The sequence below is a fragment of the Pagrus major genome, chromosome 22 (genome assembly GCF_040436345.1).
Source record: "Pagrus major chromosome 22, Pma_NU_1.0".
NCBI classification, from domain to species: Eukaryota; Metazoa; Chordata; class Actinopteri; order Spariformes; family Sparidae; genus Pagrus; species Pagrus major.
In genome coordinates this window covers 10,979,658-11,006,557 of record NC_133236.1, presented here as the reverse complement: position 1 = coordinate 11,006,557, position 26,900 = coordinate 10,979,658, and the positions used below count along the sequence as shown (strand labels likewise).

Here is a 26,900-nt window from a genome sequence, read left to right as displayed (position 1 = left end):
AATGTACCGTTATTATATTTTAAAGTAAGTCAACAAATACAAAGTTAGAAAAAAAGATCTTAAAATGTAATTGTATCATGTTTCAGGAGCGCTCGTGTTCCAGCTGAAGAAGAGACCCCCCGACTACCAGGGGAGGAAGGGAAGGAAAGTGGACGACAAGGGCCTGCGAGGGAAGGATGGCAGCAGCAGCTCCCTGCCGCCTGAGAAACTGCCTTACTTGGTGGAGCTAAGCCCAGGTACAACCACAGCACTCACATCTACACACAGCACCACAGAGTTAGCTCTAGTATCCATCAGTTGTATTTGTAGCGGTAGTAGTGGTGGTGAGCAAGATATATATTGATAACATTTAGGGTTACTCCAAGGTGAAGTGGTCGTTCTCTCCCTGCGAAGGTGAGTGAAACACATGTGGCCACATTATGGATCCCAGCTGTCTGTGCTTTCTGTTCCTACCAGCACAGGCTTTCCTCAGTATATAAGAGCCACAGCAGGAGGTCAAGAATCACTGAAATCTGTACTGGAGATGGATGGGTGTATAGTGTATGCTACCTCTGCCTGCACTACAGCTTTATTCTGAATCCTTGAAGCTGCCAGACCATATGTTATGCAGTATTCTTAGCTGCAAAGGAAGCACTTAGTCAATGCATCATTTACCTTTTAGCTCTTCTTAAGTAATACCTATTTATGGGAGCATGTTCTTACTTTTAGAGACACTGTTTTCCCTTCAGGCAGTGAATTGTGAGGTGAATATTTGGCAGTTCTTCAAGATTAAAATTAAATGATGTAAGGAAAGTGATGTGCATCATGTTATATGCAGATTTATTTTTGGGAATTCATGTGTTCTGATGTAGAGAAATATCTGTTTCAACAATCCAATGCTTCAACTGACTTCAAGCTATCTCTGCAACAAATCTTGCATCAGAACAAGTGTAAATGTTTAACACAGACTACAGTTGACAGACATCAGACTGTTTTATGGTGGATTCATATCTGAATTAGAAGTAGATTGAGCAGGTTGAAGCACTCCGAATACAATGAAAGGTAAGTCACTACCACTAAACTCCTGGAATGCAGTAAAAAACCCTGTACGGAGACATTACTGTGATACTAAAATACACCCAAACCTACAGGAGCATTGAAAAATGAACCCCACCTGAGTCTTGCTTAATGTGACGTTATCCAGCCCTAACAGCTTGATTCTTACCACTGATCCCTCTTTCTTTAGCTTCCTCTTTGTCTGTCACATGCCTCATGCCATTAACTTATCTAGTCCCGTGTTAACCCAAACACTTCTCCAGGAATATACTAACACATCTACTTCATCCACTGTCAGGTTGACGGGTCACTGTCTGTGGAAAACAACCAAGATGGGGGATTGATTTGGTGGCTCTAAATAATGGGTGCTGGGTCTGTTTGTGTGTTTGTAGGAAAGAGTGTGTGTGTGTGTGTTTGTTCCTGTACTTTTATCCCTGATAACTGATTTCGATCAGTGCAGTTTTTTGGTTATTTTCTCGATTAATCAGTCAGTTGTTTGGTCTATAAAATGTCAGATAATGGTCAGAAATGTCGATCAGTGTTTCCCCCAAAGACCAAGATGACATCTTCAGATGTCTTGTTTTTTTTCTCCACAATCCAAATATATTCAGTTTACTGTCATTGAGGACTAAAGAAACCAGAAAATGTTCACATTTAAGAAGCTGAAATCAGAAAACTTGGCTTTTTTTCCTTGAATAAAATTACTCAAACTAATTAAGAGATTATCATAATAGTTGGCGATTGATTTAGTAGTTGACAACTAATTGATTATTTGACTTATTGTTGCATCTCTAGTGTGTATAAAGCTTAATGACAAAAGGAGAGATGCACTTGTCCTCATGTCTGTTAAAACCCATTAAGTCTGTCCGTCCATGTGTTAGCCAGAAGAGGTGGATATAAAATTCCTTAAAATCCAGACAATCACATTGTTAGTATAGTAAATGACTGTACGGCAATAGTATAGCTTTGTTTCATAAATGTAGACAATAAAAGGCCCTCGGAAATATTCCATATGTACAAGTGTGAGTGAGTGAGTGAGTGTGTTTCTGTCCATGCAATTAATGGGTTAACAAGGTAATGCTGCATTTTTCCTCCTTGCTGCATTTTCACCCTCTGCTATGTGTCTGTTTTCTTCCCCACCTTCTTTATGGCATGGTGTGTGTTTGTGTGTGCGTGTGGGGCCTTGTGCATGTGTCCTTCTACCTCCGCACCTGCCTGCCTGTTTGCCTAGGGCGAGGGAATCACTATGCCTACTACGCCTATCGGCACCACGAAGGTAAAAATCCACCACACCTCCTCTGTTTCTGTTGCAATGGCTAATGGGATTGTTGGTGACCCCCGACTCCCAATAACGACCGAACACACCCCCCTGTTGGTGTTGCCTGTGTTGTATTTGTAGTCCTTAGTAAGATTACTGCATAGGTTCCCCAATAAACACATGTTAAAGGAACAGTTCACCCAAAAATTAACATTCATTCATTCTCACTCACCATGCCAATGGAAATTCTAGTTTTATGGTCCACAAAACATTTCTGGAGCTTCAAGGCAAAACCGTGTTGCAGCATTCTCCTAAACAACTAAAGTAGATGGGGACTTGAGGGGGATTGCTGTGACGCTCCAGAAATGTTTTGTTGACTGCAAAACTTCACCCAACTTTCCATTGGCATGAGCGTGAGTAGATAATGAGACTGAGATTTCATTTCTGGGTGAACTATTCCTTTAATTCTAATCAGAAATTTGTCACATAGTAATTTAGCGTCCATTCACTACCCTCTTTATGTGACACTGTATACGGCTGTTAACAGTTTAGATTTAAGACTTCACTTCCTTTAGTATCACAGTTTGAAAGAATAGTTTGACTCGAATCTGAAAGTTCAATGTGAAGTGTCATATTACTCATGTCTGGATGTTGAAAATTAAGCTGCAGCCAGTTAGCTTAGCTTGGCACAAAGCTGAAAACAGCTTTCAATGTGTTTAAACGCTCTGAGCGATAAAATGCAAAACAACTTCCCAACTCGAAAAATGGGACCATTCCAGGAGCACGTGAATGCAGCATCAGCTGGACTGGTTTTGTCTGGTTATAAACTCCACCTACGCTAAACTAAAATAATCCAACAGGCTGCTAGCTTTAGCTTCATGTTTATTGTAAGCCCATTTTTTCCCCCTAGGATTGCGAGGGAATGAACTGCCTGTGATCGGTTAGGGTGAGAATATCAGACCAAGCCAATCACAGGCAGAGTAGGATGGTTTGTTCCTTTACCATCCTAGGAAAATAAATAATCCTTACCGTACAGACATGAAAGTCTTATCAATCTTCTCATCAAACTCTCAGCAAGAAAGCAAATCAGTTTATTTCCCAAACTGTCGAAATATCCCATTAAAGACAATTTAGCTATTATTACACTTTTAACAAAAGAACAGCTGAAGTTTCCAAAGAAACACCTGTGCAACAAAGCACCTTTTTATGTCTCAAAGACTTTAAAGTAGTCTAGGGTAACATTTTGTAGCTTGATATGCATTTTTATTGCCTGCTAAATTACTCATTTAGGCCTTTTAAATTCACCACCTGCAGATGTGAAATCTGGGAAGTTTCTTGTGAAAATGTCCTCTCAAACCTCATTATATGACTGTAAAGGGCCAAGCTGTCCTGGTTGTCTTGTTATATTAGCTTCTGTTGATTTTTTTCGGTATTATTTTTAGAAGGTGGTTCTGAGGTTTTTCTGATACCCATTAATTTGTCCCAGAATTTTATTTTCCAGAGCAGCGAATGTTTCCCCCTTTTTCTTCAGTGAACTAATATGCTTTGCTTCTACTAAACTGCTGTTCACTAATAATAATAATTGCTCTGCAGCCCCACCAGCCACCCACATTATTTGCCACATTAGCAGCACATATTCCAGTGTACCCTAATTCGTATTGACACATTCTTACTGATGGATGGATTTTATGTTGTCAGTTTTGTATGGACAGTCAATGAGTGTGTGGGGTTGAAAGTGTATACTACAGTACTTCCTGTTTTAAATGTGATGAGAGGACCACCCTGCTCAGGGCTAAATGTGAGTGTTTGTGTGTCTAGACGGGTCTGACTCAAGAGACAAACCAAAGCTGTACCGGCTTCAGCACAGCATCACTGAGGTCGGCTCAGACTGCACAGAGGATGGAGCCATCCAGGTAACCACATCACATAAACACTCACAGCTGTTCAAACTGAAATCTGAATTCAAGGAAGTTTAAGGAAATTTAAACTGTATAAACTTCCTGTTTTTTCAAAGAGAATAAAGTTTTTGCACATATTTGTGGAGATGGTGGTCGAGAACAGACTGCTAAATAGCAGCAATTTGCAACATGAAATTTTTTGTTTTTTCTATTCATTTTGTCACGTTTCACTAATAGAAACAAAATCAATACTTGCAACTAGAGGTCAACTGATAATGGATTTTAAAGGCCAATGTAGTAAAGATAGTTTGGAACAGGACAGAGCCGATGAATCTGGGTTACCGAACATCAAACTCAAAGTAATTATAAATAAATCTGGAACTGACTGAACTAACCCTACAAAAATCTGTGTGTTGCATAAAGAGTTTTTTTTCTTTTCCCACAAAGTCAGCATTTCCACTTAAGAGGCCTGATATTACAGTATAATGGAGGAAATAGCTTCCATCTGCCACTTATGGAGCCAAGTTCCATGGATATGCAAAGTTTGTCAAATGTCATATCGAAGACATTGCACCAGTCAATTTATAGTACGGAGATTATCGGTCTGTACCAAAAATTAATGCTTGCCAGAGAACTCTGATGTAGGGGCTGCTGTCACTGGAGAAATATAAATAACATTTTATTTTAGTAAGACACTTAAACAAAATAATTTTTGGTAGCTGTCAGAGACCAGCAACAATGGGAAAACAAGAGAAAAACAAGACAAAGGAAGAGAAAACATGAGGAAACAAGTTCAAAAGGAAGATAAAATGAGAGGTAAACAAGAGAAAAACAATATAAAACAAGATAAAGACAAGAAAACAAGATCAAAATCCAGAGGAAACAAGTTTAAAAGCGAGATAAAATGAGATAAGAGATCAAGAACAAGAAAAACAAGATGAAAACAAATTTTAAAAAAAATTAAAACAAAAATAAAATGGATCAAAAACAAGAGAAAATGAGATTTAAAGTGAGAAAACAAGATAAAAAGAGATGTGCTGTAAGCATGGAATTGGTGCATCTGTGTATAACTAATAACATGAAAGCCAATTAGTGCATGCCAGACATACTCTGACTTTTGAAAAGGAATACTCTTTTTGGTAATAAAAACTTCAACCGAGTAAGTACACAAGTCAAAACAAGCACCAGGGAGATGTAAACTGATTTATTGCCATAAACAAACTTTAAACAAGTTTGACTTTGAGTGGATCTCCTGCTGTAGCAGCTATGATGTGTGTGTTTAGTTTCTAATGTTCCTGCTGTTGTTTGTCTCCAGCTGCTAGGACCGGGGATTCTACCCCACCACTGCAACCTCATGCACAGTGAAGGTATGGTAACTGTGACGCCGCATGGCCCCGACGCCGACACCTTTGTGGACGGGCAACGAGTCAACGAGACAACGGTGCTACGCTCGGGCTCCACCCTCCAGTTTGGTTCAGCACACGTCTTTAAGTTTGTGGACCCGATGTTCGACCAGGGAGGGAAGAGAGAACCGGCAGCTATGATGAGGAGCCGGCACAAGTCTGGGTGAGAGAAAGGAGAAGGTTGTGAAAGTGTGTGAATGAATAGAAACCCATGCACCTCTTTTCTTCTTTATCAAGTTTTTTTTTTTTTTTTTTTTAAGTTTGTGAGCAGAAAGAAAGAAGAGGGTGTTGTTGCAGATGAAGGGAAGAGATGATGAGGTTTGGAGTTGGCAGGCAGAGTTAGAGATGAAGGGAAGGAAAAAAGAAGGAGGAGGGAAGTGTGGGATTGGACGGCTGGAGTGAGTGGGGAAATGAGAGGAGGGGAAGAGCGGAGGTCTAGGGTTATGGCAGGCAGGCTGCCCTCTAATCTGATCAACATGGTGTTGGGTGTGGCCTCCTGCTCGCTGTCGTTTCACACACTAACAGGAGGCAGAACGAAAGAAAGAGGGAGCTCAGCAGATAAGAAGCTAGTTTGGGATGAGTGAAGGATAAGAAAAAGAGGCTTTGAATTTGAATTGAATGGCCCTTTAATGAGTCAATGGATGACTAACACTGCGAGAAAGAGAGAGGTGTGTAAGTAACAAAGCTGTGTGTGAGTCTCTGCATGAATTAGTTCTTTCAAATGATTCAAGACTAGAAGTTACACATTCTGCTTTCTCTTGTTCAGCTTGTCTTGTGAGTCTTCTTTATAACTTTCTGAAGTGTTTATACTGTAATATAGAGCTCCTTTAAAGTTAGTTAAAGTCAGTGGTATAGTGTGAGATTTGTCTTTATAAATGCTGCATCAGAAAGGAGCATTTTTAAGAAATATATGAAGAATAAGAGCAAAATAGTTGTCCTTGAAGACAAAAATGACAAAATGACATGTAACGTACAGTTTAGCATTCAAAATAAGAGATTTTTCACATTTGACTTATTTTTAAGTCACAGATTGAACAATGACATTAGGTTAATCCTATTTAGATGTGGTCTGTATGGAGGCTGTCAATCCTCTGAAGGTCTGAGAGTCTTCGGTGCAGGTTCGCATTCCAAAGACTCCATCACGTGATTTTGATAAGCACCTTCAACCAGAGAGGAAGATATAATTGTCCTCTAAACCCACTCTGTGTTTGGTTTGTGTCTTGTTTTGTTACTTTTTTTACTTTTGTTTGGGAAAGATGATCACTAATACTTTATTTTCAATCCATTGACTCAGGAATTTATTGATATACCATCACCTTTTTTTTGTAGTCTAAGAAAAGTGCTGATTGGCCCATAGGAGGCACCGTAACGTGCCCTCAACATCTGAGTCAACTCAAAATAAAATCAAATGGATTACTACTAAAATTTTAATGTCTATCTATAACATTTTAAATTAATTATTGACACTCTTTCCTGTAGGGGCATAATGCTCTGACCTAGTGGTTCCCAACCTTTTTCCTTAAAACTGCTGTGTGTAACAATTTCTAGCAAATTACGTGAATTAATCACTTTTTTAATGGCTGTATGTGAGCGGATTGTAACGTGACATAAAAAATCAGACCTTTTGTGTCTCTCTCAATTGCCTGTACAAGCCTGTGGACGATTTGTTTAAGTGGTTTAATGCTGCTGGACTGTGGATTTCTTTTATGAAGGACTTGGGTCAGATTTTGCGCGACAGTCTAAAGGATGTGACTTTTATGCACACGTCTCTGTGCCTCTCTCCACTTTGCTAACGGAGAACAACAGTAGCTAACGTTAGTTTAGAAGTTAGAAACAAATGACTTCCAGCACGACGCAGAAATTCCACAGAGCTCCATTAAGGGACCCCTTTTCAATCATTGCGTAAACTGACGACCCCCAACTAAGTGACATAATTTAGGGATGTTTCATATTATATTTAATGTATAACAATACCAGTACAGAACAGATGACAAACTGTACAATTAATTAATAGTGAACGCAGAAACTGCAAAAAGTTGATGCAGAATGAGGATGAATGGATGAATTTTGAGCCAATTATTTCCTGTGAATTTTACATCAGAGATGAGATTTTTTAAGAACTTTTTATACACTCTCAGAATTAAGTTGTTTTTTTTTTTATTCTTAACAATCATACATAGTTAAAGGAGCAATTTCTAAGATATGGCCAGAAGCGAGCATGCTAACCAGCCAGCCTCGTCCTGGCTCGTCTTGTCTCATAATGCCACTTTGCACAGACAAGAGGTGATAGTCTGATAGCCCCCGTAGTTTCAGCTGGCAGATGTATACCGGCTGTTAGCATAATAGATAAACAAAATAAACTCACAAAATGTCAAGAAATGAAATACTCTTATTTCTGTTTCGTTTCACCTCCTGAATTCAAGTTACTCTCTTTTACCTGAAAGACGAGCTTAATTGACTTGTTAACTCGGCATAAAAAATCACTTAATTCAAACTCAACAATAACTAAATACAACTCACCAGCACAGGCTTAGTTTTTGAAAAATGTTCTTTTTCCTGATGCTTGTCAGTTGTGCTCAGGTCTTTACTGCGCCCTTTTCCTGTGAGATTTGTTAAAAATAATGTTATCATATAATAATAAACTTTAATAAATAAAACTTTTAATTAGTTTTTCTTTACAGAAATGAATAAAATGCTTAGATATAGCCCTTTAAAATCAAAAGAACTAACAACCCCATTGTGAAGCTTTGGTGAGCCCTAGGTTAGGAAGCAGTGCTCTAACATACCGTTAGTACCGTCCATTGCAACAGAGAGAAGTATAACAGAAAGTGATGGGATAGTAAATTTCCCCATAAAAGTCTCTGTTCTGTCTGGCGAGTTACATTAACACCAGCTGTCATTTTGCAGCTCAGTGTCATCTCAGTTTGGAACACAAGCCTGATGTTGTGGATGTGGATCCCTTTGGTTTTCCGGGCTGCTTTCCAAATTTCTGCTGTACACACTTACAAGGATACCTCGTTCATTTGAGCTGGAGAAGCATCATGATGTTTAACACGATTACAGCAGCAGTTTGGCAGGACGGCTGATTTTTAACATCAGAGATATTTGGCACCAGGTTCTGGCAGTTGAACAGATGATCTTGCAGCATATTTAATCTCCTGCCTCTCAACAAGTATTTCACATTAGTCAGTGACAGAAGCGCATCAAACATACCGGAAGTCTGAAGAAACGTAATCCGCCACCATGTTTGTTTTGGTTTCGTGTTGCTAGCTTCCCCTTATCTTGGATATGACAACTTAGATACCATCCAAACATTCTAATGTTTATGGGTTAGGGTTACACGCCCCTGTCTACTTCATATGCTAAAGTATTATAAAGCCCTTTGTAGCTCCAGAGGAAGCAGCATGACATCTAATAAATTGCCTCCACTGATGTCACTCAGTGGCTAAGGTGCATGGTGGGTAATGTAGGCACAAGGTTTTGAAAAAGGAAGAAAAATGTGTGGAATAAAAAAGGTGATATCTCTGGTTCTGCTGTAAGGAGTCCAACAGTGTCATGGGAGTGCAATGCTAGACCAGTGGACTGCTTTTCAAAACTTGGTGCCTACATTACCCACAATGCAACTTAGCCTCTGAGTGAGACAGCTTCTTTTGGTGCCACAAAAGCTTTATCCGACTTTTTTCACCTGTAAACACACTATAATGTATGAAATTGGTGACGATACCCTTTAAAGTACAAGGTGAGATGAACACAAATCCATTGAAACTTTTCAGATTGGTCAAAGTATGAGGACATGGCACAGTTTTTTTGTTGTTAGTCACAAGGGGATGCTGGTTTTTGATTTTCCCCCAGAAACACTTGACACTAGAACAATAGCTCACGAATTACGTATCTTCATAATATTTGATAGACACATAATGTGGAAAAATGATAATCTGTTGGTTTTTCATGGTCTAGTTTTGACTTTATGCAGACCTTAGAAACATCTTATGTAATATTTCTGTGGGATTTGGTAAAGTATTTTAATAAAGTGGCTGAAACTATGAGTTTGATTATGAGCCATATCTGTGTCGTGATCAACATAAAAAGATTTTTTAAAAATTAAAAACGACCCAGTAAATCAATCCTGGAGACGTGGTTTACAACAAAAAATCAGTCCAGTTTCTCCATCAGATTGAGAGAAGTCATGCTGTGAATAGTTTAACCTACTTTGGCTGCTGGTGGCTAATGTGTACACAACAAAAACCTCCCTGTCAATACACAGAGCACGGATGCTTTGTGTGTTTCTGTTCGTGTGCTGCCGTTTATTTGACACCGATGCCCTCCTGTCATGTGGGGCGTGAAAAGCAGAAGCCTGTCTTTTAAACCTGACTGCTGTCACACTCAATTACTGTCACTCACACACACCCACATAGACACACACACACACACACACACACACACACACACACCCACATAGACACACAGACACAGCGTACCAGTGTGAGCAGTGCTGTGCCATGGCTTCTCTATATCTAATTAGACTCTTATGCAAGTGTGTGCGCATGTGTGTACAGCAAACTATCTGTCTGCATGTATTAGTGAGTCATTCATATACTGCATCTCTGATCCAGCTCTGTCTCTCTCTCTCTCCCCGACGATGGGTTAGATAAGTGAGTGTGTGTGTGTCTGGATTAAGTCTGCACTCTTGTCGTCAGTAATGAAAAGTCAGCTGTGGGGGGAACAGTTCCTAAATCTGAACCGCTGCATGTCTGTGTCTCTGCTGCAGGAGTGTACCCGAAACCACCTTCGACCTTCACGGAGACGTCCACAGTGGAGCCGCTCTGCCCACCAGCAAGGTAACACACACTCAGACACAAAGAGCATTTGAATTGTTGCTGTATTTATATCTTGTAGGTGTAAAAAAAAACCAATATATTATTTCCCAAATGCATTTCTTTAACTTGATGTTTATTAAGTTTGTATTACAAACAGGATCACCTACATTTTCATGCCATCCAGAGGCATTTTTAACAGAGGTTTTATTGTTGGGACATACTGATTCAATCTGCTGGGCTGTTATTGGTGCCAATAGTGACCTTACTAAGCGGATTGGCCTTGATATGGTAGAAGATGATGTGTATGTATGAAAGGCTCCACTAATAGTTAAGAAGTGAGGTGAAGTTAGTGAGTGAAGTTAAGATTTAAAATTTTGGGAAAAAGAGAGCAGTGGTATTGGATCTTTGCACTGTATCAGCATATTACCTTAGTTTGAGGTATCTGAACCAGGAGACAAAAGGTTGGAACGATGCATCTTGTCTTGTTTCCAAGATGCTCAATGGTTAAAGTAGGGTTAAAAATAACTGTTATTTACAGTTCAATACAATTCATTGTTTAGTCTGTAATATGTCAAATGCTAATTTTATCCAATCAACAGTTAAAAACACCAAGAAATGAATTTGTAATTATATAAAACAGTTAAAAATGGCATATCCTTATATTTGTGTAGCTGAAATTTAGGATAATGGTTAATTTTCATACTACGGTAGAACAACCCAAAGCTGTAGACATATACAGTATATGTAAAACAAAATCACATCTATGTATGTTCGAATATGTTACAAGCTATTTTATGATCCTATAGAACAAATACAAATGTTTGATCTGTTGAAGAACCACAAAACTGTAAAACTGTTGCATGCTGTGTTTGCTGCTGTTCGTAGTTTTGAAAGTCCTGCAAGCAAATCTAACACAGAACGTCACGTCAAACATGAGGCCACTGCCTTGATCAGAATGAATGCAAAGCACCCATACCGACTGATTTTAGTTGCATGTATGTTTAATAATGTTAAGTGTGTAATTGTCTACATTATCTTTGAGTAGATGAAGTTCTGACTGAAGCCTCATCTTACAGTCGTCGTTTTTTCTGTATTAAAATATTTGTACAGTCACAAATTGGGTTCATCTTTAGTGGATTAAATCACAGTGAAATTAAATTTTGTAGCTGAACACTGTGTGTTCTGTGTGTTCAGAGCTCAGGAAAGCTGGAGATGGAGAGAGGGATGGTCAAACCCATGATCAGAGGAGAGCAGCAGGACAGCAGGTCAGACACTCTTCTCCTCTTGCTTCCTCTTCTTCTTTGTCTGTCATCTTTATCCTCTCTGCTCTTCAGACTCGTCCTTCTCCTCAGTCTCCTCTCTGTATTTCGTGTTATCTTCCCTTCTCATGGTTTTATTTTGTCTTATCAGGTCTCAGGACATTTCAGCCGACAGAGCAGAGTTGATGCTGCCAGCCGGCATCGAGTTCAGAGACAACTGTGAGTATGAGTGTGTCTCTCCATTCAATGTGAAACAGTCAATAGCTGGAATCTATTGAACCCTACTTGTTCACTTTACAAAGCACTGGGCTGATTCTACTGAACTAACTGCTCTAACAGGAGTTGCATGCAACAGTATGTCATAGTAGATATTTGGGTGATATAAGATCAGGGTAACATTTCCTCTCTTCCTGCTGTCTACAGCTCCAGTCCAGATTTGAGGATATTGCGCCAGTTTACAGATGACTTCGGAAACATGACTTATCACATTACATTCAGTATGACTTCCATTAAGAGACAGAGAGAAAGAGCCTCTTGTGTCGGCCTCTACATCACATTTTATATCGAGTGCCAGTCCTATTTGGCAGAAAATCAGCTGGATTAGCCTAAAGCCTTTAAACTTTGTTTCCTGTAATTGCATCAAGATAACAGTTAATTTGACATAATTTAAAGGTGATAAAATGGAGCACTTAAATTAGGTTCTGTTTTTATTAAAGGCTGTTTTCAGAAGAGCTATGTTGGTGTTAAACTGTTCAAGATGGAGCAGTGGGAGTTCAGCTGTGCATTTCATCAGACATTTAGACTTGTCAGAGCAAGGAAACTCTATGTTTTGGTCACAGCTGGGAACCAACTCTTCTGAGCCAATTCATTGTTGGTTGAATAGATCAAAATTGGTTGCACATATCTTAACAGACCGGGTTCCATGTTGGTGGAAAAGAGGTATTAATAGAGCCATTTCCAGTGCTCTGGCATTGTGCATGCTTACTCACTGTTAGGACTTCGTGGATTTTTAATTGTTGATTAATCTGTCGATCATTTTCTTGAATTGTCAATAAATTGTTTGGTCTTTTAAAATGTGAGAAAATGGTGAAAAATGTCAGGTCAGTGTTTCCTAAAGCTCAAGATGACATCCTTAAATGGACCAAATGGAGTCAGAAATGTAAAAAGTATACCTCAGTAGCAGCCAGTAAGTTGGTTTTAGTTGAACTTCTGATCTTAACTATGTCTTTTCCCTTTAATTAGATTAATATGATCACAAAATAGTTGGTTTCAGTTGTTCAAACGTTTTAAATGAGTTCCAGACAGCCTTGAAATGTCTTAAAAGTCTCCTAAGTTTGGTTTTCTGACAGCTGATGTTTCCCACACTCTTTGCACCTCAGAACTTTTCTCACCGTCTTTCTAACACTCCTGTTTATTGACTCTCCTCATGCTCTGGGCCTTGGTGCGTCTATGTGTGCACTGAGTATATATTTGGCATAGTGTGAGATCATCTGTTTTACCAGCAAAAGGAGGCTTTTGATTGGTCAGAGTGGTTGGAGAGTCCCATACCCACAATGCACTGGGGGAAACCATATGCTCTCAGAAGCAGACAGTGACGCACATGCAGCGTTGAAGTCTGGATGCTCACTGTGCTGCTGTCATCTTCAGGTTTTTATAAGGAGAGTTGTTGTAGTGCAGCTGCAACCAGTTTGACATCAAATACTTCACCAACCGAGCTCAACTATAAGAAACTGACACCACAGTCTGGCTCAGAGTGGTTCTATTGGTGTATCTGACATGACACATGTGGAGCCAAGTTCTGAGACCAATGAACCACTAAAGTGACTTAAACAAACTGCTGGTTGCAGCTCAAAAGAGATCTATTCCAGTCAGTGTCATCCATCTTTGGTATGATACATAAAGCTTGACGCAGCCTGATTTCATAGATATTATAAAACTGCTCATTGCTTCACTGGTTGTCTGTGAGAAGTCCTCAACATTAAAGGGAAAGTTTGACTCCTCTGAAGTGGGGTACTTATCCATAGTTTGTGTATTACCTACAGAAGATGGCGGTCTGCACACCCTGTATGTGCAGAACCAGTATGAGAACTGATGGAGACCTAAAAATGTCCCACCTAAAAACAAACAAACTTCAATATCTGTTTGACTGCACGCTATATTTAGCGTACTTTCACCTTTATGTTGCCATCAGACAGCACCTTTCAACGGAGAACTGAAACCAGGCACCAGACTCCTTTGACGAAAACAGTTATTTTACCTCGCAAAACACAGGAGTTGAGTTCCCTTCTGGTGTGTTAATGGGGGACTTTGGTGTTTTAAAGGCTTAGTTCATTTTCACCAAAGTCACACAACACTGACTATGGATAAATACCTCATACAAGCCCACTAAAGGAATAGTTTTTAATAGTTTTTTTTTTAAGTCAGCAGAAATGAGAAATGTTGAGTTTTTTTTAGCTGAAGCTGCTAGAGAGGTCATACTTTGTTTCAACATGAAACATGCTTTACTTTGACCAAATTCAGAGGATACTCAAGCAGGTTTATTCTTATGCAAATAGACACATAGAGCATGTGAAGCATGGATTAATCTCAAAATTAAACCATCTTAATCATCTAAAATCAATCCACAGTACATTCATTCAGCCGGTAAGCACAATATAAAACATCCAGATTTGTCAATGATGTCTGGGTTATAAACCAGGTAGCCAGACCACCAGACCTTGTTCTTAGCTTGCTGCTCGTTAGCTTAGTATCCTGAATCTTGTTTTCCATAGAAAAAAATCCCCTCTGAAGTGTTTTACAAAAATTATATTTGTTCCCTTTTTTGATCTGATCCTTAACTCTCTACCGTGAGTTTTGTGATCCATTCCACCCCTCTTCAAAACATTCTCAGTGTGTATGTGTGGTCTAATTATCTGCTTCTGTGTTTTTCCATCTAGCTGAAGACACCTTCCTGTCAGCCATCATCAACTACACCAACAGCTCCACGGTGCACTTCAAACTCTCGCCCACTTATGTCCTGTACATGGCCTGCCGCTACATCCTGTCACCTACTTACCGCCCTGACATGTCGCCGTCTGAGAGGACGCACAAGGTCATCGCCATCGTGAACAAGATGGTGAGCATGATGGAGGGCGTGATCCAGGTCAGTAACACTTTCATTTAGATCTTTTTTTTTATGTGTGTGGGCTGTCATATTGAACATAATGTCACTGACTGATTTTTATCCCAGTGTGTTCGGCTGCCATTAGTTTGGCTTTGCTCCTTCATAATGCTGTTATTTCATACTGACATGCTGCTTGTGAAATGTTTGAATTGTGTTTTGTTTAATTCCCCCGTTCACTGTATTCTTACACACTTCTACACTTGTAGTTGTTGTAAGGTGTGTATACGTGTTTGTGTATGTGTTTTTCTTGCAGCTTTCTCTCTGCAGTCACCTCTGTTGAACCAGTCTGTGCTTTTGTCTGATGTTTGTCTGTCAGTGTTAAATGCTCGTGGTGTGAAGCCTGCTGTGGCACAACATATAGTGTTCACTAAACATGAGCTAGCATGGCGCTATCATTGATCGTTAGAGCTGGAAATCATTAGCAAAGTTTCATTACTGGTGCTGATATGTTGGCTGAGTTTTAAGCAGCAATAAGAGTGTTTCCATCAATCTATTTTTATGGCCATTTTGAAGTATCGCCTTCCGAAACGTTTTGAAAAATCTTCCTCAATTTCATAAAATGCTTGCTTGTGGAGATTTCTGCCTTTTATTGAAAAAGGAGTTAATGCGCTGCATCGGAGATGGAGACACCTTTTTGAAATGCATTTTTGACAACTTTTTTGAATAAATTGTAACGTAGCGATCCATTTAACTTGCATGACTCATCAGCTGTTTCTGCTCCGAGAGAAAAGACAAAAATTAGAGCACTCTTCTCATCGTTCCACACTCATCTGATGAATCCTGAAACAAAAGTATTTCCATTGTGCTTTATATTGTTTTTCACTGTTTGAGGTTCAACTGGCGCTCATTAAAGTATGGCATCTTGGTGCACTTTCTTCTACAATGGTATAATGGTTTTATTAATAGCACCACCTAGTACTTAACTCGATGAACCTTCTCCTAATAATAGCATAACAATAGTGGGTGGAAACAAGCATTCATTCACATTTTCCTTTTAAAGATTTCCTCGAAATTCAGTTAAACTTGTGATGTATTTGGATGGAAACTCTACTAATGTTAAACCACATATTATAAATGTAAGTATAAATCCATAAACCTTACAGAAGAAAATAAAACTAAGGTTGCATTCCCAAAAACAGAACTCTGAAAAAATGCAATATGATTAACAAAGTTTTGATTTAAATGTATTAAAATCTTATCCATCACCAACTTTACTGACACATTTATTTTTTTATTTATAAGAGTTGAAGCTCGATACCCAGCCCCATTTAACGTAGTGTTGGCTAAAAGTGTTAGCATGAAGTCTAATATGACTCGACATCATGCGTGTGTTTAAAAAATTAAAGCAACGGACTGGAGGATTGTGGGAAACAAGTCACATACACTCTTTAAATTTTTCTTGAAGGCCCTCCTAACTTAGGCTCAATAAAACCCAAATTCCATTTCTTCTTTTATTAGTTTCATTGACTTTTATTTGTTTAGCTCGCAGCCAACTATTCATTGCCGCTGGTATGCAGAGAAGTTATGAAAGAAAACACACAAACACACTCAATGGACTGGAAGCTATATCAGCCTGTGTGTGATTTCAGTTTTATAGAGTTTCAGGAAAATATCTTCAGCCTCTGAGGAATTTGGGAACCTTCCTACTTCAATAGGCTTAAAATCTGCACCAGTTGTGTCCTGTGATAATTAATAAATACACTAATAAAAGTGTTGTTTGAGCATGTCTGAGTTGTTGAGAACTTAAAAACTAAATCTTGATTCTGCATGATTTAGACCAGCCTTACTGTGTTGAGTTGTAGAGAGAGAGACTCATCCTTATCCAATGGTTTGCATACTGCACATTAAATGTATCAACTGCAGTACTTTATTACTGTTTCCCTAGACATGTTGTGTTTTTAAACCTCAATAGGTGATTGTCAAATTAAGTGTTACAACTCAAGAACAGGGTCAACATTATCTGATAGCTTTCATTTTGCGCCACTTGTGTTAGTCCCAGTTGTTTTCTATACTGAGACCACATTTCCCATAAACTACGTTGCGTGTTTTCACAATGAGGGTGTTACTCTTTTGAAAACTGGAAAGTTTGGCCGAATGTTCCCAAAACATGGATGGTTTCTGCTGTGAACCAGTCTAAGAGATTTTCTCACAAACATTACCTCATTGCACGCTGTGTTTAATTGAGTGCAGAGACTGAATTTAATCTCTATTGGACACATTTTATGCAGTTTTCTCCAAATTTACACTGATAAAATGTGGATGTTTAAACTTAGTTTAATTAAGAATGTATTTTCCATTTTTGCTTTTTTAAGGGCTCCATGCTCACAATTATTCACACTTGTTTAATTCCTGTTTACAAGAAAGCTCATATATTACTGTTTTATTTCCTGCTCTATACATAGCTGAAAACTTTAAATGTTCAATAACCTAAATTTTAGGCATTGAAATGGAGAATAGAACCGAAATTGAAATGATAACCTCTAGTGCTAACTGTGCGGCTCGGTCAGAATTAATCAGAGTGCACCCAGCTAGTCGTTGCAATGTGTGGGTTGGAATAAATTTACATCTCAGGTGATTCTTGAACCTACCTTTTTCCTGCAAAATGTTTTTTGGTGATAAATTTCCTTCAAACCAGCATTAAAGAAATCACTTAAAGCCTTAAAGTAAACTTGATAAATGTTGCAGACACTGTGATGTTTTCTTGACCTCAGCTGACCTCCTTCACTTATGTTCCTTAACTGATTCAAGATGGCTTTACATTGTAAACCATGACCATGTGTGTGTCAAAATTTATGTGTATGTGTGTGTGTTACATGGCTGTGTCCATACTGTAGCTGTTGACGTGTTTTCTCTCTGTCCTGTGAACGTGTCCTCCTCCTCCTCTTCCTCCTCCTCCTCCTCCTCTTCCTCCCCCTCCTCCTTCCATCCAGGAGATTCCTGAAGGGGATCAGGTAGGATAGCACAATAGCACACCATGATACGGCTGCTACAGACTTGTCTACCTCCCTCACTCACTCACTCTCTCTCTTTATCTCTCTCTCTCTCTGTCTTGGCGTGGGCGACATGGATAAAATATCACAAGTTTGACGATACATCTCAATATCTTTCCTGCTATTTACTAAGACTAAACAATTACTTGGAATTTGATTGAATTTTCCTGTACAAGGCACAATATATGTTAAAGGCAAAATATGTGTCAAAATACTATTCTGGATTAAGTATTGTGGTGCTGCAGAGACATATTGCACTTGCAATATCGGTCAAAAATAATCGCACTTGTGACTCAATTTTCTGCCTTTTAAAGAAGCTCAAACTTAAAAAATGTCGTGCCTACTTTGAGGAATTGTGTTTTCACTACATAATAAGAAATAGCATTACACCATTGCTCATTGTGAAGAGAAATTACCGGCTACTCATTACAGTTATGAAATGATAATTTAAGCTTTCCTTTTCTTTGTTCCAGTGGAATATGTCAAAAGGGTTGACCACCTTAATAAATAAGGAATAATTGAATTTGAATCCGCCAAATTTGTATTTTGAAGAAGATGAAAAAAAACAAATTAGTGTTGGAAAATTTCATGGCGTACAGTTACACCTGAAACAATTCACTCATTGACAGAAGATTAATTTGCAATATTGCTCATTTATTAACTGTTTTGCTTCTTAATGTGATGATTTGCTGCTTTTCTCTACTTTTTATTGTAAACTGAATTACTGAAAGTTTTGTACTTTTGGTTGAACAAAACAAGCGATTTTAAGGTGTCGCCTTATTCTCACATTTTACAAAGGAAAAAAATCATCAGTAAACAAAAAAATAAGTAGTTGAATCAACAATTAGAATAAATACTTGACATAATGCTAGATAGAAATGTAAAAATACTAGCTCGGATTGGCAGAAAGTTGCAATCTGTCACAATGGTCCTTTTGAAGGCAAATAAGAACCATTTTAATGATTTAAAAAGGTATAAAATCATGTCGCTCAACCTCTCGGCTACCTCCTTTTAAAATCTCAGACCTCATCTCTACCTCCTCCTCTTCTCTCTTTACTGCTCTCTGTCTGCTTTTTTGACCAGCCCTTCATTGTTGCTGCTGCTTCTTTTTCTCCATTCTAACAGAAATGTAAAATAAAGCCATGACAATGCGTCCTCCCACAGCTGGAAAACTAAGCAACAACAGCAACATCAACCCAACTAATTCCATTCAGCTTCCTGGACCTGCCTGGTACTAAAACCAATATCCAAAAAACAAAAACTGAGCGAAACCAAAGCAACCACTCTTTTCCGTCATTGCTCCATCTTTAATTCTGGCATCCATTTTGTGTGACATCACGTCTTGCTTTCTCCTGCTCAACAGTGTGGATGAGAGACAAGTCGCGTCCCTCCGACCTCCTCCACCTCCTCCGCTTCATTTGTCTGTTTGGAGTTTAATATGTTCAACCATCAGTCTGTGTTTTTAATGTTCCCTCAGTGTTTTATCGTCATGTTTCATTTTGGATGGCTCCATCTCTCATTCTCTGGCTGTTCTGAATGAAGGGTTTTTTTCCTTTGTTTAGTTTGATTTGTGTTTTTCAAGGCGGGGATAGATGAGTGCAGGAGAGCGAGCATCACACACTCCTCCCTCTCTGACTGGTGGGGATATTAACCAATCAGCTCCTCAGACACTGAGCTCTGTCCTCCCTGTTGATCTCAGGACCAGAATACTGTCCTTTAGACTGCAGACTGACATATGGAGCAGAAACTGAGCGTTATTAAAAGTCTTACAGCCTCCACTCAGTGTCGGCCATTTGAGATAATTATGTCATTAATTCTTCTCTGATATTATTATCCTCGTTGTTGATGTTTGTTCACTCTGCAAGCTATTTGGTTGATCGATAACTTAACTCTGTGAGAGGCTATGATTGCATTGATGCAGCAATGTGCAGCTATGCAGTTACTAAAATACAACATTTTAAAGGGGATTTTGTTCCTTTTGGAAGTGTGCTTATACACATTCTTGTCAAGAGTTAGAGGAGATAATCGATACCACTATCATGTCTGTGGGATAAAAACGTAGCTGGAGTCAGCAGTGAAGAAGGCTAAGCTAAGCTGGTTAGTTAGCTTAGCTTAATGGTCTGAGCATTTTTGTAGTTCCAACAACTCCAACAGTCTTTATGCTAAGCTAACCAGCTGCTGCCCTTCCAGAAGACCAACACAGAACCTTATTTCAGAAGAATTTTGTTCGGTAGTCAGTGATGAGAGACAAATACATTTTTTATCCTGTATGAATTTTACCATGACTCAGTTCGAGTCATTTAGGGGCATTCAGGGCATTTAGCAGATGCTTTTGTTCAAAGGGACTTAAAATAAGTACATTTGTCACAAGAAAGAAACTTGTTACTTGTTGATCCTGTTGTTTGCAGTTTGAATACACACAGTCCATAGTGTAAGTCTACAGTCTAAAAAGAACACTAGTTAGTGGAGGAGGCTGGTGTCTGGTGACCTGGTAAATGGAGGTGTGCCTGGGAAGAAACAGGAGTTGTCATTAGTGTCTCTCTGCCCATTGTGTAAAACTGTTGAGGATGAGAGGAAAACAAGAAATGAAGACACTTTGAATGAGACAGTAGTGACCACTCCTTCTCTCGGCACTGGCTCAGAGGGAGGGGTGGGCGGGGCATGAGTCTATCCCTGAAGTAACAACTGCTCCTTCTGGCTGCCACTCAAACAGAAACCCCTCCTCCTACCTTCTTTTTAACTCTCTAGTCTCTCATTCAACCCATTGCTCTAACATGTTCCTCCTTATGTCTTCTCTTCTTTGTGTGTGTGGTTGTGGTTGGTACGTTACAGAAGCAGAAGAACATCGCAGGAGCGCTGGCTTTCTGGATGGCCAACGCCTCAGAGCTACTCAACTTCATCAAGCAGGACCGAGACCTGAATCGAATCACGCTGGACGCCCAGGACATCCTCGCTCATCTGGTTCAGATGGCTTTCAAGTCAGTCTGTGTGTGGTTGTGTGAGGAGATGTGGGGCTGGTGTTAGAATCTGGAATATCATGGAAGTTTTAGAGATCCATACAGGAAAAGTCTGGGAATTTGTCCCAACCTCTTTGGAAGGGAGGAAATACGTGTAATTAAACACACTGGAACCAAAAAGGGTTTTCCAGCCCATCTGTAGTTTTACCAAAAAAAAGAACCTGCACATTTTTATCTTTTTTCTTCCTCTTTTATTCAACACGCCAACATTTCAACCATATACATTTTAACACAGTTAGACTAGTTGCAGACAGACGTAGAAAAATATGTACATTTATTCTAACAATGCTTTGCTGTAATTGCAAATTTATTTGTTCTGATCTTACTAAAACTAGTTGGCTCTGGTTCTTGAACTGGTTCCATTCAGGATTCTTTTAACCTATCCAGCAAACCAGCCCACGTTTCCACCAGTTTGGGTTGAAAAAATTAAAATCACAGCTGTGTCATCAGTGGAGGGTGTTGCACAATGCAGACCAGAAAAAAAAAACAGTAGTAGCAAGTAGGGATGTAATGTTTACAAAAAGTGCATAGTGATGCTGCTTATTTTATTTGTGTTTAATACAAAATTTGGTGAAATGATTTCAGTGTGTGTATCTGTACTTTATGAACATTTTCCAGCACATTTAAACAATATCACAATAATATCGACAACCGTGATAATTTTGGTCGCAATCATCACTATATGAAATTTTCATACTGTTACATCGATCAAAGGGCTGAACTTCAAGGTCGGTCAGCACAAGCTGTTTTTATCCAAAAAACAAGCAAGTTCTCATTTGACTTCTCCGTCCTCTTTCCAACTTGTAGAATATGACACACACACTATGGTTCACACTTCAAGTCAAAGAAAACATTTTTTTTTTGTGGCTCCAGCTGGGAACCAAAATTTCAGGCTCCAAACCAATTTATTTTGGTCAAAGTGCTCAGAATGGTACAAAACTCAGCTGCCGAACTGGAACGGAACCCCTTTCCAACATGGAAAGGGAATATCAGAAACATTATCATGGTTGAAGCGTCCTGATGATTACTGGAGAAAGTTTACAGACTTTGAAAAGTTATCAAACAGGATAAAAAGATTCTTTTAAGTTTCCTGAAAGACAGTAGTTTATACAAGAGTTTCTCCGTTGTTTGATGGTGACGTCTGTTGTCAGTAACAAGCTATATTGGTTGGGTGCAGGTACCTGGTCCACTGTCTCCAGGCTGATCTGAACAACTACATGCCTGCTTTCCTGGACGACCCCGAGGAGCATAATCCACAGAGACCCAAGATCGGTAAGATATAAACACAAACACATGCAGTGTCCAAGTGACGAGCTAGAGCAGTGGTTCCCACCCGTTTTGGTTTCTGACCCCTTTAAATTATGTTGTGTCCACCTGCGACCCTCGTCAGGTCCTACATGCAGTATCTGTGATTTTTCCTCCTCAAATGTTGGCATTTGGGTATGTTTTAGTGGACTAATGAATAAAATAAGAAAATATTTGAGAAAAGGCTGATCTTTTTGTTCTATCCTACTGAAGTAATCATTTCAAGATCCTTTGAATTTGAGGTCCCAGCCCTCACGGTGTGAAACCGGTCCTTTCCATTACCTTCATTTGAGGCTAAATGCGTATTATCTGGCCAAACCTCTGTGAAACTAAGACCTTTGTCAACGGCGTTACTTATGGTTTAAAATTTGGCTTCCTGCTTTGTGAACTGGCAAAAACCCAGGTGTGAAGACACATGCATTGGTCTCTCTGTTTTAGATGATTTTATTATGTGAAGAAACCTTGTGCCAGTAACACATAACAATGCCACTTAAGTTTTCTATTCGCAGGTCTGTTTGTTCACTCATAAAGTGAAATTAATGGTTGGCAGATTTTCTTTCAGCCTGTCAATGAGCATATATCCAATCCTGGATCCAAAGTATCGTTGCTTCTGTCTTTTTTCCAGAAGTGCACTTTTAGCTGCTTTAAATTAATAATGCCATAGGAAGGAGGATGTCACATGAACCTCATGTGTCTCTTGCTCCTTCTCTTTGCAGAGGATGTCCTGCACACTCTGACTGGGGCGATGTCCTTACTGCGGCGGTGTCGGGTCAATGCCGCTCTGACTATCCAGCTCTTCTCGCAGCTCTTCCACTTCATCAACATGTGGCTCTTCAACAAGCTGGTGACGGACACGGAGTCGGGCCTGTGCTGTCACTACTGGGGGGCCATCCTCCGACAGCAGCTCAGCCACATCGAGGCCTGGGCAGAGAAACAGGGACTTGAGCTCGCCGCCGACTGCCACCTCAGTCGAATTGTGCAGGTAAGAGGATGGAGGGAAATAATAAATTGACCACACAACCCACCAGCAGTATACAGGTTGTCACATCTAGATTTTGTCTCAATATAAAAGCAGATACAGTGGGGTTTGTTGAGCAGAAACCTTAGAAACCACGTGAAAACGTGCTCTAAGTGGTATTCACTTTATTTCCTTGTAGCATTCAATATTTGTGACTACACAATTCACAGTTAAAGTCTGAAAAAATCCTTAATTTAACACTCAAATTCTCATCTCATCTTCTGCGTCTGGACTGTGTGAGTGTTGTTTGATCACATTTAACTGATACAGATGTCTCCCTGGAAATATAAACAAACAGCCCAACATCTGTCATCAGATTCTGATTTGTGTATTGTAAAATTGGAAATGATGCGTGGAAACATAACACAGCCTCGCCCTTTCAAACCAGTGAGAAGAAGACAGTCTGTCTATGTGTGAAATGCAGAAAAGTCTCGTTCTTGCTTTGGCAGATAATAATGTGATCATGTGGGATCCTGTTGATTACATAAGGAGCTCTCACCAAGCTATATCTCGCATGTTAAAGAACATTTAGAAACCAGTTTTCAAATAGTCTTTGTTGGATCAAAGGGGTTCAAAGGTTTGTGTGTACTGTAACACAAGCAGGATTGCAACTGATTGAGTAATCTGCTGAAGAAGGCTGTTTGTGCCGCTACGTGTGGGTTGCTACTCAGCTTGTTTTTAACATGCATCGTCAAGAATTTCAGTATGAAAAAGTAATCTAAATAAAGGCTTTTAACCTTATTAACAGTGAGTACAACAGTGAGTACAAGAGTACCTTGGATTTTTTTTTGCTATTTTTTTTAATTCACTGTTCCTGACCAAAGAGCATCACATCATCTCATTTAGTTTGACCTTCCTGAGCACTCTCGATCAGCCATTCCCAAACTTAAGAATCATGCAGCCCAATTTGAAATTAGAAAATCTCAAAACGCTTGAGACTCAGATGAGGTATTTCTCTAAAAGTAAGTGAAGAATAACGCCTGATTTAACACCTTTGCATGTTCATTTTAAACTTGATTACAAAACTGAAATTTAAAAACATCTATTCATTTATTTAGTCAGTACCTTCATAGTGCACTAGTGGGCCGTGGCCCAGTCTTTGAGTAACCACTGCCCTAGATGTTTTCTTTCTGAATCTGCTTATTATTTTCATGATGCATCATTTGGTCTGCAAAATGTCAAATTGATGTCTTCAAATTGCTTCTTTTGTCGAACCAACTGTCCAAAACCTAAAGATTCTTCATCAAAAGCAGCAAATCTTTACATCTAAAAAGCTGAACCCAGCAATTGTTTGACAATTTTGCTTGAAAAATAACTGAAATGATTAATTGATTTTCTTTCCATTAACTAATGAATCGTTGCAGCTCTACATATAGTTAAATGCATACAGGATAACGGCAGGATACAAGGATAGAAATGTAATATGTATAAGCTATGCAAGATATGATGCTCATTGACACGTTTTCTGTGTGTCTCTTCCAGGCCACCACCCTGCTGACCATGGACAAATACTCCATGCAGGATGTGCAAAACATTCACAACACCTGCTTTAAGCTCAACTCCCTGCAGCTCCACGCACTCATGACCAACTACCATTGTGCTCCGGACGAGCCTTACATCCCGCCTGTAAGACGAATGCACAAAAAGACAAACAAAATACAGAATATTTAACATCTGTAACTTAATTTCTAACATAGCCTGTGAGCCTGTCCATGTCGTCTGACGCGTGCTGTGTGTGTACAGGAGCTGATAGACCATGTGGTGGCAGTGGCAGAGAACACAGCAGATGAGCTGGCGAGGAGTGATGGCAGAGAGGTCCAGCTGGAGGAGGATCCAGACCTGCAGCTGCCCTTCCTCCTTCCTGAGGACGGCTACTCCTGCGACGTGGTGCGCAGCCTCCCCAATGGCCTGCAGGACTTCCTGGAGCCACTGCTGCAGAGAGGTAAAGACACCAGGACCAAGACCAACATTTTGAAATTACAAGACATTATGTTGAAAAGGAATTTGCTTTTTTTAATTTTTATAAATGCAATTTAGTGGCTTAATTAGTGAGCCTGGAGCCTGTGCAGTATCTTTTCATCCTTAATATTAATAAAAATATGATTGACTGTTTTTTGTTTTTTACTATTTTTGGGGTCAAGTTAACAATGTTTGGAGTTCCTCCATTCAAAAATAGTTTTCTAATTGTCACATAACTTAGATGTTTGATCTTTCCTGTGCAGGATGGTTTATATTCAGAGTTTGACACTAGCAAGGAAGGAAGGAACAGATTCATTGTGATTATTTTTAAGCTTTTTGTTGTAAAAGTATTATTGATAGCAGTATTTGTCTTAAAACAGAGGGGTTCCTTAGCACTTCTAAATGGTTGCAAATATATAAAGATTTCATGACTGAAGCTTCTGTCTCATCTGAGCTCCATCAGCATTTAGTTCTTTACAAATTTCCCACTTTTATTTCCAAAAAAGTGGACGTGAAGAGTTGTTTGTAGACTTAATGTTTAGTTTACCACATGATTATTTCAGGGGAAATGAAAGAGAAGCTCCCTTTCTTCAGAAGTTTGTGTTTTTATGCACAGAATTTAGATTTATGACTCAGTAAAAATGTACTGTAAAGTGACTGTGTGTGCTTTTGCTCCACCAGGTTTTTGTAGGCTGGTACCCCACCCCCGCTCGCCTGGTACCTGGACCGTCCACTTTGAAGGAGCCGACTGTGACAGCCACTTCTCTGCTGCTGACAATACTGAGATGGTAGGACATTAACACACAGACACACTCTAACTGTCTAGACCCGTGTGTGTGTGTGTGTGCGCGTGTGCAGGTTAAGAAATGCTGACTCACAGAAGCTGTGGAGACTAAAGTGTACAATAGATCTGACAGATGAGACAGCAGAGAACAAGGACACAAATTCTTGGAGCCACAAAAGAGGCCGCAGAGTCTTTGAACGCAGCAGAGTAACTTGAGGGCACGCCTTGCTTTATCCTCCATGCTGCAATGAGATCTTTGATTGATGTCTGTTGCGACCATTTTAGCCAAAGTTATGTTCAAACTGCTCTAAAATGTTCCCAGCTGAGGAATAAAGATAAACTTACCTTCACATTCCAAATCTGAATACAGTTAATTCGACTGTGTTTGGGATTGATGTTTGATGTTGTTAATGAATGCATTAAAATACCTTTGAATTGATGAAAGGAAACAACTGGTGGTCTACGAATACCTCTATATAAAATCCTACAGAAATGAGGCCTGAAACCTGGAAGTGAGGTAGCGTTTTTTTTTTTTTTTATTGTTGCATTTAAGACAAAAATTAACAATATAACAAGAAATATCAATAAGAATGACGAGCACATTACTAGTATATTAAAGAAGAAAGGTACTGGTAATGTTTTAAAATATAGCCCAAGTTACTACCTGAAGTAGCCAGTATAATATGGATTACATAAACTAATGGTCTCCATCAACATTATATAAGATCCTTTCAGTTGCTCCTGTTGACCCTTTTCTGGCTGAGCTCGTCTCCCCTGTGTACTGGATAATTCAGGTGTAAATTATACTGGATTTACTGGGTTTAAGGGAGATTGTACAGGAACTCCAGAAAACATGAATCAGTTTTCAGGTGAATTTACAACTAAAAAAGGTAAAATTCCTGAACAGAAGCTGAGCTGTGACGATGTGACGACACCGCTGACATAGTTTGACTATTTTTAGAAAAGTTTAAACCTGGAAGAAGCTTTGATTTGT

The 26,900-nt window shown here is 39.3% G+C and overlaps 1 protein-coding gene across 4 annotated transcripts in view; it reads left to right on the top strand.

Moving 5' to 3' along the window:
- Nucleotides 1-26,900, top strand: part of afdna (afadin, adherens junction formation factor a) — a 113,618-nt gene that overhangs the window by 41,773 nt on the left and 44,945 nt on the right. For 2 of the 4 annotated variants that reach the window (XM_073492722.1, XM_073492721.1), the window contains exons 8-21: nt 87-236; nt 4,112-4,206; nt 5,507-5,757; nt 10,363-10,432; nt 11,606-11,676; nt 11,822-11,889; nt 14,607-14,812; nt 17,764-17,784; nt 20,656-20,801; nt 22,018-22,112; nt 22,862-23,127; nt 24,646-24,789; nt 24,907-25,105; nt 25,804-25,910. In XM_073492722.1, coding sequence (XP_073348823.1) covers nt 87-236; nt 4,112-4,206; nt 5,507-5,757; nt 10,363-10,432; nt 11,606-11,676; nt 11,822-11,889; nt 14,607-14,812; nt 17,764-17,784; nt 20,656-20,801; nt 22,018-22,112; nt 22,862-23,127; nt 24,646-24,789; nt 24,907-25,105; nt 25,804-25,910 — 1,889 coding nt within the window. Of the gene's footprint in view, nt 1-86; nt 237-2,266; nt 2,312-4,111; nt 4,207-5,506; nt 5,758-10,362; nt 10,433-11,605; nt 11,677-11,821; nt 11,890-14,606; nt 14,813-17,763; nt 17,785-20,655; nt 20,802-22,017; nt 22,113-22,861; nt 23,128-24,645; nt 24,790-24,906; nt 25,106-25,803; nt 25,911-26,900 lie in introns of all 4 variants that reach the window. The other 2 variants (XM_073492719.1, XM_073492720.1) reach the window with 2 other exon arrangements.